General features: G+C 39.8%; 1 protein-coding gene across 1 annotated transcript in view; it reads right to left on the minus strand.

The window, feature by feature from the left end:
• znf827 (zinc finger protein 827) overlaps positions 1–13,554 on the minus strand; it is a 70,929-nt gene that overhangs the window by 38,739 nt on the left and 18,636 nt on the right. Inside the window, exons 2-4 of the mRNA XM_023957617.1 lie at positions 4,993–6,237; positions 2,900–3,072; positions 1,595–2,084 (exon numbers count right to left, since the gene is read on the minus strand). Coding sequence (XP_023813385.1) covers positions 1,595–2,084; positions 2,900–3,072; positions 4,993–6,237 — 1,908 coding nt within the window. The remainder of the gene's footprint in view (positions 1–1,594; positions 2,085–2,899; positions 3,073–4,992; positions 6,238–13,554) is intronic.

A 13,554-nucleotide genomic window follows, 5' to 3' on the forward strand; every position in this document is an offset into this window, starting at 1 on the left:
TGAGATTGAGTTGTAACAGCATTATCTACTGAAAGAAAGCATGAGGGCAAAGGGTCTCTTTTTGGTCTTCATGGTTGCACACAAAAGAAAAATCAGTGTTCTACAAATATAGGATTTGCATAACGCAAATCAAACGAGTTTATCATGAAACAGCAGGGAATTGAAAATATGCTTTGAAGATAAGAAAGATATTTTTAAAAAAAAAAGTTGTTAGAGCTCTATTTTAAGGCTCTTCTTGTCATTGTCCTCAAAGATTAATGGCACGGTGCTGACAAAGTAAATTATATGAACATGTGTACACTGTAGTTTACGTTAGATGATAAAAGGCAGACTTTTTTAAGCTACTTTACATACAGTAGATAATGTACACACTGTACTATTTTGTATTTAACTTACTGCAACACATTTGCACATACATAAATTTGTACACAAATTATGCCATAATCTAAAAGGCTTTTGCATTTGTATTCGTTTGTGGGTTAATTGGTCGCACATGCATACATTTTTACATGAGAAACAATGGAAACTATTGCGGCTGTATCTTTTGTTAAGCGCTGACTAAATTATGCAAATGTTGCAATCAGCTTGTAAGAAAACATTACTATCGAGCTTAACATCATGACAGAAGAAAGACGCCATAGAACTGTTGTGGTCGTTCTGGGCTCAGTGCTACCCTCCATGAACTGAGCTTCAGCAAGAGAGTGTGTCAACCGCTAAAGGTGAACATAACAATCGGATGATTATAATCATCCTAATGAATGGAAGTACTTGAAAAGGTACACACATTAATAGGGCAACAGTAACTAAAGGTGAGACAAATCAGTTATGTAAGAGATTGAGATTATTTTCCCTCAAAAGCAAAGAAGAAAACTTTTAACAGATCCCTGGTTGTGTTTCTTTGCTGGAAATCATGAGGCGCTTCTGAAGTAATTATAGTTTGGGAAAAATCCATGACCCACTTCTTTATCATCCCCATGGGAAATATTTGGAAGCAGGTTTTGACCGAGCCCATGCAGAAACAAAAGGCACGTGCAACATTTTGTTCAGATCAAAAACAGTTAGGCAGCTATGTGTTAGATAGAATGTGGTGCAGTTTATACTCTTTATTTAACTCATATTTAGTGTTTGAGTACATTATTGTTGAGTGCAGAACATTTCAGAATAACCACATCAGCAAGACTGTATTCTCAACAGTAAAAATGTTAAAATAATTCTAATAAAAATGCAATTCATAAGAGAACTATGTTAAATTAACTACAGATTATTAAGAGGTTTTGTTTATTTGTTTTTTATGTATTAAAATGTCATTTGTCTGTACAAGCAATTGAAATGTTCTGTTCTATTTTTAGTCATCACTTTTCTCTTAGTACTTTAGTACTGAAATCTCTTCCAGGTCTTTTAACTGACAAATATTTGTGGTCTCTCTTTAGTTTTTCCTAAGTAATACAAAACATTTTCATTTATTCTTATTTGCTCTGCTAAACCTTGGAGTTATAGGTTTAAACTTGCATTATGGTAAGTAAAACAAAAAAATGGAAAAAAGAAATCAAAAGCACTGAAAATATTTCACTTGTATAAAAAATCTTTTTTTTACCTGATAGCTTCATAAGCAGGTCAGTGGCTGTTTTGGTAGTGATGTCGGGGCTGAAGAGAGAAGCCGCGGTTGGACCACTCGGACTTGATCTGACACCAACTCCAACCCCGGGTATGTCCAGAGAGTTAGCACTGCTGCTGGGACGGTCCCTGCACATGCTAAAGGGGGACAGCACGGAGAGGTCTCGTTCCTGCGGCTCCTCCTTGATATGGACGTGATTGCCAGAGGCCTCGACGGGAGAGGACGTTGCCTGCTGGATGTCCGAGGTCAGGGGTGACACTTGCGTCGCTCTTGGGTCTGTGGAACCACTGTCACCCAACAGGGAGCCCTCGCCCTCAGTGTCGGTGGTAAGCTCCTCTTTTACCTTGACGTCAGTGCGGGGGAAGTGCTGGTGGCACCGCATATGAAGCTTGAGGCTGAAGTGTCGGGAGGAGGTAAAGGGGCAAAGTTCACATTGAAATGTCTCGCCCCGGTCCTGGTGCTGATGTACCTGCAATGAAAGCACAGGTTTAAGAGTTAAAAATGAAGTGTTTGCAACCATATTACAGCAGCTATAGTGGAACTCCAGTACAACTTTAAAGCTGCGTGGGGTGTGGCGCATCGGCCTGGCACCAGCACATTTTGGGCATCGCGATGCGATTTGGGCATTATGGCGCTTCCAGATTTCAAATATCTGAACTTTGGCAAAGAATACGCATCGCGCCAACAAATCAGGGACTCAGCTTTGGCCCGTGACATGTTGATGACATGTCGATTTTTTCTGTTGCGACAATAATAAAAAGGGCACTTTAATTCTATTCTATTTTTTCTTTTGTCCTCCTCTGACTAAAACGGGACAGCATGTCATCAAACTGGGTCACAGAGAGATGGAAGTACCACTCAAAGCGGCAGTCATTCAGACGCAGCTCCTGCAGTAGATGGTGAAGCTCACCTTACTGAGAGAGTCTCTGAGGGATCTCATGAACCCAGACATGGAGATGTAGTATCTGATGCTTTTGTAGAGCTCTTCAAAATACCGTAAATAAACCTGATCACTCAACATCATCTGTGTGTTCCATGCGTTGTCAAGGAGAAATACAATCAATGCTTCCATGTAACAATGAGGCAAAAACACTTAGCAGTAGCTCCTCCCACACGTGTCTGGAGCGTCATCTTTATGAACACATTTTTTATCAAGCTTTGAGCATGGAATTTGATGAGAGGCATCCAACATGAATTTGACAATGCAAATTATTTTTGGTGTGCACGCAGCATAAGCCTCAGGAAGTTATTTGGATCAAATTTAAAGAAGTCAAAGTGTCAAACCTTCATGTGAGACTTGAGATTGTCTTTGCGAGCACAACGGAAGGGACACAGTGGACACTGATGGCTTTTCAAGCCTGTGTGAATGACCATATGTCTCTTCCAGTAGCTCTTGCGTTTGATGACCAGTCCGCACACCGGACACTGGAATGGCTTCCCACCATCCTCAGGAGAGCCTTGAGGGAACCAAAGAACACTGTTAAACATTAACAAAGACATTCTGTAAGTTTTCAGAACAAGTTTTCCAGAAATACATCTGTACCATTAAAAAAAGAAAAACATCCTTTACACATAAACTAAACCTTAGTTAAGAAAAATAGATGATCACAATGAAACCTATGAAAGAAAATGCCACCTTAACCAGTAGAAAAGTAAATGAAAGAACTCAGGCATGTTTTAGTATCTCGATTATTGTTGTTGGATTCATATCCGGTGTTCATTACTGTTTAATTGGTCTTATTAGAAAGAGGCATGATTGCATTACAAATTCTACAAGGGGCTGTCAGGATGGCTTCATAAGTATTCCAGTGCTGTTCCTTGAAAAACATCTGGTAATCAGTGTTTGGTAAAATTACTGTGCTCAGCCATTCATTGACCTGAGGTGTAAAACCTCGAAACTGCCTATTTGCAACAATAAACCGCCATCTGCGGCCCAACCTCTCCAAGCCTAGCAGAGATGCAGAAAGGACTTGCCTACTCCAAGTTAAGGTGTGTAAAGCAAAAATAAAAACGGTTTCTGCAAGTTTCTAACATTTCGTCAAAAACCCCAGTTAGTTTTTTCTTTTTTTTCTTTTACGAGCACGTCATAAAAAAAAGGAAGCTATAAATATGCAAAGTGCAGAATATGGTATATGACACTTTTATATTCTAACTAGAGGCATGACAATAAAACAGGACATGGTAGTCAATAATCAAGGTCAGATTTTTCAGTCTGGCAACCAAACAACTACCTGCATTTTTACAGCGTTGCTCGACCTTGACTGCACGCTGGGCTACAGCAGACCCCCCTCTTTAGCATGCAGATCACAGAATATTACATCGACTGCCTCATCTGTCTGAAGTCAATTTGATCCAGCCATTTTAGGTTTGGCGGGGTTGCGACACAATCCCTCAAAAGAGCACATCAATCTCTTGGAAAGCATTTTAGTTCTGCCTTACACATGCTCAGTAAGAGTAAAGCCGTGTCCCTGTGATACAATGAAATCTTTTGTGTTTACCTTTGTTGTGGTTACATGTTCACATATCTGCACATCCTTGTATTTTGTGCTGCATGGCCATTTGCAAGTAAAACAGTGAGACGGAGAAACAGAGTAAAAAATGGAAAAGTGTGCGAGGACGCATCTGTCTCCAGTCAGTGGAAACTATGATGTGTTTGGCCTTAAGTCTATTGTGCTGATCAGTGCAGAGGGCTCTGTTTAGGGGGGCTGAAGCCAGGAGGAGGCTACTGAGATGGATATGGACTCCAGGGCTCCCCGCTGTGCTGTGCACACACTGACGGCCCCTTTTTGGCAGCGCTCACATCTGAGCACAAACGAGATGGTTTGGGAAGGCAGTGAGGTCTCAGTCGGAACCCCCCGTTGAGCCCACAGACCATTTCCCAGACTAGAAGGCCAGCCAGGGCTGTTTTCTCTCGGTTATGCTCTCTGCTCGACTGACAGTTAAGCCGAAGCTGCACAACTTGCTACTTCAGCGCCAGTGAGGTGAAAACAAAACTATTACAAAACTGGAGAAAACATGTCATGGAAGTTCAGAGTTGTTTTTCTGATGCCAATACTGTGAGAAGTAATGCAAAAATGTATCTTTTTTTATTGTAGTCACGTGCAATTGATTCTAATTATTAAATTGCTTGTTAAATAATTCAGTATACCATTTTCTCATCTTTCCAAATGAACATAAGCTCAATTTAATTGCTACCCTTTGAGCCAGATCTGTTCAACAATGTCCTTTACAACTGCATGCTAACTGCCCCAATGCACTAACGCCATGCCAGGTGGTTATCATTGCAGGTGCAACCATTTTCTAAAAAATAATGAACAGTCATTTGACAATAATGAGAGATATGCATATAACATTTCTGTAAAATGCATTTAGATCACCTGCTTGGTTGTTGGGTTTGCCCCTGGCCTTTGGAGTAGACGGCAGCAGCAACTCTAGATTCTGGTTGGGTGTAGATGGCGTCGGTGCTTTCCGGTTCATATCCAGCAGGGGCTTTGCATCCTCTTGGAGGACCCCCGCAGCTGCCAGGGGGGAACCTTCTTTCTTTTCTGCCAGCAGGTTTCCCGCTGCCCTTGCTGCCACCTCCTTGAGCAAGGCAGCAGAGGACGTCATTGACACAAGCGAAAGAAAGGAATTTGCTGAGGCCTGGTGGTCAGAGGCAGCACTGGCTGTTGATGAAGCTTGGCTCCTCTCACTGACTTTCTTGGAAAGTGCAGCCAGGGTAGAGCTAGCTGACTGTGGGCTAAACGGAGAGTTGAAGGCATCAAAGCGCACCATATCGTCTCCTCGACTACCCCCGCCCAAGGTGGGCACTGCAGATGAGGCAGAGGTGGAGGAGGAAGATGTTGTCGAAGACGAAGCAACAGCATTCTTGTCTTGAAGCACAGCATTGGCTGCTGCTTTTAACTTTTGGATTGCAGAATCTGGAGACAGGCTGGAGCCGCAGGGGTTGGAGCAAGTGGCTGGAGGCCACTTATCTGTCACACCTGCCCACACAAAGCCACTGCCATTGCTGGGGGTGACTGAGTTAAATGGGTCAAGGGGCTCCTGCTTAATGTTTGTGACTGAGGGTGCCAAGGAGGCTGGTGAGGCAGAACCACTATTGTTATTATTGGCCAGTTTTCGGGCAAGAGCACTTAGCTGTTGGGCATGATGAGATGATGGGGAGAGGGTCAAAGATGGTGCTAATGCAATTGGGGGGGATTCTCCCCCTGCACTTCCTCTAGATGATCGACCAAGGACTTCGCCAGTATCAAGTTTGAGAGACCCAGCCTCTAGGAGGCGGCGCAGATTGCTACTAAGAGGTTTCCCAAGAGCTCGGGAGGCTGCCTCACCATAAAGTGATGATACCACTGAAGAGAGTGTGTCTTGGGCCGAGAATGCACCCCCATCCAAGCCAAGAAGTTCCAAAGAGGCACGATGAACAGGTGTGGGGCAACCCATAGAGCTTTCACCTCCACAAGTATCGTGGTCCCCATCAGGAGACAGGCCCCTATGGAGAAGGAGCTCATCCTGGGTGTCTCCAAAAGATGAAGACTCTGAGCGTGTGTCGGAGGCATTCCCAAACCAGCCATCCTCTTCCTCAACACCACCATTGGGCCCACCGTCCTCATTGCCGTCCACATCTGTAAGAAACGGAATAGTCAGACCATTTAATCAAGAACAATAGTTATGAAGCAAGTCGTATGTGTGACCCAGACTTGCAAGTGTTCATTATTTTCTCTATAACCTTCCCATCCATCATTTTCAGTTGGTACCAGGTTAATGACCTAGGGACTTAGTGTGGTGCAAGATGTAGATTAAACAATTGTGTATTTCTTTGAAGGGGAACTGGCTGAGCAACCTTTTTCAGTCTGAACTCATTTCCCCATTATTTTACATTTGAATTCTAGGTTAATTCTGTGTTCTTTTTTGTTCTTTTACTGTGCAGTTTAATATACTATTTTAATTAAATTAACTATTGATTGTTGGTCCTTTTGGGACTGGAAAAGTGGTAGTCACTTAGCAGGTAACTGAGTTCTTGTATCCCACAGTTATTTAAGAGGAATCTCCATTCTGTAAAACGTGAAGGGACCCTGGGAACCCAACTTCTAAGAGACACAATATTAAGACATTGTACCATGATAGTTAAAAAAAACAATCCTAAATGTTAAAGTTTGCATTGCACAAAAGACAACTCTGAAAATTACTGCCAGGCAAATTTTCTAGTACAATGGCAGCTTTTCATATGGCACATACAAAATATTTTGTTTAATTTCATTTTCTGTCCGTTTTTAACTACTTTTTCCCACCATTGGTCTGGAAGAGCCTAGTAAAGAGGTTACCATGACAACGGGTCCTTCTGGGAGGCTAGACAGCAAAGATTAGGGTAATGGAGGTTACAGAACTAGATTAATATTCATGAGTCTGCAGATACCACCAGGGAGCCAATAAGGATAGGGTTAAGGTCACCAAGGGTCATTAATATACACTTCATGTATCAATATTCATAAGCTAAACATTACAGCTTGCCAGACAAGGGCGAACAAAGAAAAGTGAATATTCCAGATATGTATTAACAAACCTTTCCAAAGAATGTAAGTGTATAGCACCAAGCCTGGGTGAAATAATGTCAAAACTGACATTATTTCTATTTTAGTGTACACAACCCTACCAACCATCTAATCCAAAAGAACTTTCAGAAAATTGTCAGACCAAGAAATCATGTAGTACAAAAATGGAGAGAAAATGAAGAAATAAATTAAAACATCACTGAAACAAACATACACACTCTGAAAAAAGATCTTTACCTTGATGGCCCTGACCTCAGCTAGACCTGCTCCATTTGATCTCTTTTAATAGGCAAACTAAGAAAGGGTTGCCAAGCAACCTGTTAGGTTTTTTATAAATTGGCTGACATCTGGCCAACAAAATCATAACCCAAAATGATTGATATCATATAGGGATTACACTTACATGTCATTGTTTAGCAGATTTATGCTTCTTACTTAAGCGTAAGAGGTAGTAATAAGATGTATAAATAACATAAAAACAAGTGATATAGATTATACTAAGGGATCATTAAAGTCGAGGGTCTCATTACAGTTTTCTCATAATGCCGGAAGTCTCTATTATTTACCTATTATACAACTTCGTAACAAAATTAAATAACAATTTGCAAGTAAAAAATTGTCCAATGCATTAAAAATAGATTAATTGCAAAAGCATAAAGGCAGAACAATTACATTAAGTTTGAGACGTGGACTCACATCTTTTAGTGATGAACGAGTCAAAATATTTTTTTTTTTGCTTTGTAGTGGCATCTAAAATATTAACATCATAACTCCAAATGTTTAACGCTTTCTAAATCCCCTAATCATCCCCTTAATAATAATATTACAGATCAATTAAAACTGATGGGAACATTTTGGCAAATCTTTCCTTATACTATTGTTATCCGCATTAAAGAAAACACCAAAATGCACTCAATGAGAACCAAGTTTCTCATGATCCTTGAAGCCATTTTTCCTCTTGAATAAATGTTTTAAGGTTAATAAGAATAAAACAAAAGAAGAAAGAGCTGGTGAGTCACACAGGGAAAAAAATTGACCTATTTTCATATGACATGTGAAAAGCAACGAGAGCCACTAATGGCTATAATGTGGTTAGAAGGAAATCACTAGATTGCTGACCCAAGGTTTCAGCTTTAACACTGAACTTTCTACAAGATTCCCTCATACCTAACAGGTAAAACAGTGAATAGGGCTAAAACTCAAGGCTACGTGATGAGTGCAGATTCTCAAAGATGAACACTTTCACGTCTTTAATGTCAAAGTGAACCGCCTCTACGGACAAAATTACAGTTTCCAAGGTTTTGTACTGCCACCTAACCCCACCAAAAAAGGTTTATTTGATCTCAAAACTGCTGTTATTTGCACTTCAATTTCGGGAATATGTGCAGTTGCATGTAGAACAGACTTAACTGATGTCTTTCCACTATTCTTTCAACTGAACTGTCATTGTCACAAGTCAGCTGCTTTGCCTCTGGATACAGTTGTTAGATGTATTGAAAGAACTCCTAAACCTGAGTCGAGACAAAGTTTCAGGCTTGTGCAGCATCCATCTGCTACTTAAAAGAGAACGTTTAATGGTGTAATGGCAGGGATGACTTGCATGTTGAGACAAACAGCTGCAGGGTGCTCAGTGGTCTGGATACATTATCACTCACACACACATTATTTTATTCCACCAGCAGATGGGTCTTCTTCTATGCTAGAGAAAAGAAAATATATATATATATATATATATATATATATATTATATATATATATATATATATATATATATATATATATATATATATATATATATATATATATACACACACACACACACACACACACACACAGACACACACACACAGGGTGAGAGATAGGGCTGCACGATATGAGGAAAACTTGCGATATGCGATATTAGAGATTAATATTGCGATAACGATATAATTTGCGGTATATAAAAAATAGAAAAATGCCAAAAACATCATTCCCATTTCATTGCAACAGTTTAAAATTATACTCCAAATGACCCTCATCGACATAAGTGACAAACATCTAACATAATAGGCCTCCATCTGATTGGTAAACAATGGGAAGGCGTCCATCTGATTGGTCAAAGCATAAAGGGATTTATTTGATTGTTAAAAGCATCAAGCTGCCATAAGATTGTTTTAACACATTTTGGGTTTACAATTTATTGCGATATTCGCAGTCTTTTGCGATATGCCTATTGCAGAGCTGGATATTGCGATAACGATAAATTTGCGGTATATTGTGCAGGCCTAGTGAGAGAGGTGTTTTTTTTTAAATAAAAATACTACAAGAATAATAAGTCATATTTCAGACAAGCCCCAACATGGATGAAAACCGATACCATGTTTTTTGTTTTGACAAAAAGTGAAACAAAAACGTAGTTTGTATGTTGTGTACTTAATCTATCTCTTAATTATTTTTTGGAGTAACTAGGATGGATAGGATCAAGTATCACAACATCAGAGGGACAGCTCAGGTTAGATGTTTGGAGATAAATACAGGGATGCCAGTTGAGATGATTTAAAGACATTCAGAACAGGGACAGTGATTTTGGTGGTAAAAGGACACTGAGGTTGGAGCTAATAGGAAAGAGCCCTAAAGGAAGACCAAACAAAGGTGAAGATGAGGGTAGTCGGAGTAAGTGAGGAGGATGCAAAGGATAGGGTTGGATGGAGGCGGATGACTGGCTGTGGTGACCCCTTTAGCAAGCAGGTATAAAAGAAGATCTGTATCTTAGTTTAAAAGAATAGAAGGCACTAAGAAACTGCAGTCTACAAATAAATCATTAAGCAGTACAAACGTTCATGCTGAACTTGACAAAAGTGCTACTCTTTTTTTTTTAGGTCAGTTGGATTTAAATGTATTATGCATATACATGTATAAACATAAACTTAGCATCAGGATTTACACAAATCCAAACTTTTCACATAAAATATCTTTCTGTAAAAGAAATGACAAAGCTTAAAGAAGCAATTTGAGAGGAGAAAATTGGAGCAAAGGTAGGTCATGAGGTCTCCACTACATGACTTGTGTGAGACTGCTAAAAAACACATTCAAAGCTTCTGTATTGCTTAGACAGGCTTGAAAATTGGCATGGCTGACACCAGGCATGGAGAGAGTAAGAGACAACAAGGCAAAGGAAGGAAGGGACTGATAGAGGCAAGGCCAAGGAAAGGAGGGGTTGATTTGGCTGGGCAGACAAGAAGAAGAAGCCATTAGCCGATTAAGGTTGGATGAGGTGCATCAATACTGTGCAGATGTCAAAAGGAGAGTCATGCCCATGAGCTAATATAAGAATGAGAGAGAGAGACCCAGAAATAGAGAAAGAGGTAGAGCAGGTCAGATACTCACTAAAATCACAAAGATTGCTGACCGCAAAGCCCTACAAAGTAAGACGACTTAAAATACTGCCACAACACACCCAGCCTTGAGTCATCACATTTACATCACCAAAATGATTAGCCTCTTTTTCCTGCTAAGGGCACTGAGCGCATGTGTGCATCTTTATGGGTGGGTTAAGGAGGTTCAGCAGAGGGTAAGGACAGAAGAAGGAAAGAAGTGAGTATGGAAGTAGAGAGGAAGGAGCTTTAGTAGTAATTAAGTGTCCGACTGAGCCTTACCGTGGCTTGCCAGGGCCGCGGGCTATGCTAATGAGCACACCCAGTGGTCAAGACTGCCTTATTAAGTTCTTACTGGACAATATGGTGGGAAAGATGCACCACTGGCAGAGTCTGGTCGAAGCAAATGACCAAATCTTTCAAGGGGTGAAGATAATTCCATTAATGGGATCGCTTTTGCATAATCTGATACTCGTTTTGTCCCTTTCAGATGGAATTCTCCTTTGGCGTCCAAGTACTCTCTCAGAAAGCAAAAACTGCAAATATTAAAAACATTGAGAAGCAAAATAAATCAATAAAATTTATGTGATGTTAATTTTTTTAATGCTATTACTGGTCACAAAAACAAACCTCAGACAATCAGAGTTTTTTTAATAAATGTATTGGATTGGAATCTCATAAAGCGTGATAGCATTTAAAGTTTTGAAGCCCACGATCAATTAGGCAATAAGTCTGGTGGTCTGTTGTTCAGCACAAAAACCCATCATCATCAACTAGTCTAAAATGAATACCCACCAAAAGGTGTACTGATGCCGCTGGAGTTATGTTCCAAAAATCACATAGGCGATAGGTGACATTTGCAAAGTTGTCAACTTAATTTTCTTTGCAAATCTTTTAGATGTTTTAAAGCTGTAAATGTTCTGACTACACACTTTATACACTTTTCTATAGTCAGACATAATCATTTTCAAACTTTTCTTTCTCCTATAAATATTCTCATAGTTCAAATCCTTCACAGAAAAATGGAACCAATTTGGTTCAAAGAAAAATATTCATTCATCTTCTGAACCTATTTTGTCCCTTTTAGGTCTACAGGGCTGCCAGAGCCTATCCCAGCCACTCATGGGCGAAGGCAGGGTACACCCTGGACAGTCTGACACACAGCCACATTCTCACACAGGGACAATTTAAAGCAACCAGTTAACCTATGATGCATGTTTTTAGATAATGGGAGGGAGCTGGATTCCCCGGAGAAAATGGGAAGAAGATGCAAACACCACACAGAAAGGTCCCCCATTGCTGATTCAGGTCCCCCACCCAGGAATTAAAGTGGGGCCTTCTTGCTGTAAAGAAAGAGCGCTAACCACTGCACCACTGTACAGCCCTCAAAAAGAAGAAGAAAAAAAAACTGCTTGCAATTGAAGGTTTATGTAGATCTAGCGAGCTGGACACATTGTAAGGGACATGACATGGAAAAGATTGACTCACAACAGTCTACAGCCGGTCAGGAAGCAGAGTACAATACCGTGTAAGGGGAAAACTATAACATGCAAATTCCCCAAAAACATAGAGACTGCGAAACTTGAACACTGTACAGTTCAAATAGTTTTATTCTAGTATTTATAATTATTTTTACGAATTTCAAAGAAATAAAAACTTGTTTGAGCTTAAGTATAAAATGAAACAAATCAAATATCAAATGTGTGAAACAAATCAAATGTGTTTAGTTTCGATAACATACCATAGCTCCAACGGAAAAACAAGCGTCACCAATACGGTTCAGGGTTCATGTTAGACATTTCAGTATTTAGCTGTGTCATTTTCACAGTTCTGACTTTCTTTCTGGCCTACCTCTGTTTGTGACAAAACTACACAGAGCCAATCTTATGGCCACCATAGAGGGGTGAGATGATACTTTTAGAAAGGATCAGGGTTCAAGCAGCAGGGCTATATATACTGGTGCTTGAGTCATATTGAAATGTAGTGCAAATTACCATGTGTGTATTTTCGGCCTTGGCCTTCGTGGTTTGTGGGTACTTTGGGCGGCATGCCAGAGGTGAAACAGGAAGGAGAAGTGTTCTTGGAAGAGAATGAGACAACCAAGAGCATGAGACCTCCGGAATTCCTCAAAGCAGAAGAAGTGCACTTTACCCACCATCTTATTTTTCCATTCAGCTTTTAGTATCTCATGTCAAAAACAAATAAATTAAACAAATATATGGGTTGGGTGGGGGGTGGGGTGACTAGCAGCCCAAAATATTAAGCACTTTTGATTAGAAGTCTTTAAAGAACTAAGTAAATATGTACATTTTATATGTGCAGCGTAGTTGCAACATTGCGAGCTTTAACATGAAATGACATGAACTGAACTTTGTTGATCCCATAAAAGAGAAATTAACCAAATCCATGTAACAATTTTAAGTAAATACCAAGAACTATTCTGGTGTTAAAATATGTTTATTTGAAAAAGGCACTACATGCCAAAATGTTACATTGTGTAACCCACCATTCCATTAAACTTCCTCTTAACCGAGTAAAGCAGCTCATTCTTGTTTCTCTTACAATGCAATGTCTCACAAATGAATTTCTATATTTGACAGGTCTGTGTTCCAAACCTTATCATAGCTGACATCAGCGAATGCCAAGTAGCACTAAAGTTGATGTAGAGCACTACTAAAAAATGAATTCTTAACACATTTCTATAACAAAGCTAGTGACAATACAGTCAAAATCAAACCAAAACCCAGCCACACTTACTTGCCAACCACTAGAAAAAACTTTTTTTAAGCAAGGTCCCAGTTAATAGACTAAAATTGATTCCAAATGAATAAACTTTGATTGCAAAAAAACAACAACAACAACAAGAACCTGCCAAGTCAGGCCTTTGTTTACTGATCCACTGATTTTTAATGACTGCAATATACTATCACAGATTTTCAAGGTTATGCTTGTAGATGCAGCATTTGGTTTAATCCAAACATCATTTCATAAACAGGTTGATAAAGAAAAATCAAAACAGCAGTGAACTACCCTCCCC

This window comes from Oryzias latipes, chromosome 1 (genome assembly GCF_002234675.1).
Source record: "Oryzias latipes chromosome 1, ASM223467v1".
Taxonomy (NCBI): Eukaryota; Metazoa; Chordata; class Actinopteri; order Beloniformes; family Adrianichthyidae; genus Oryzias; species Oryzias latipes.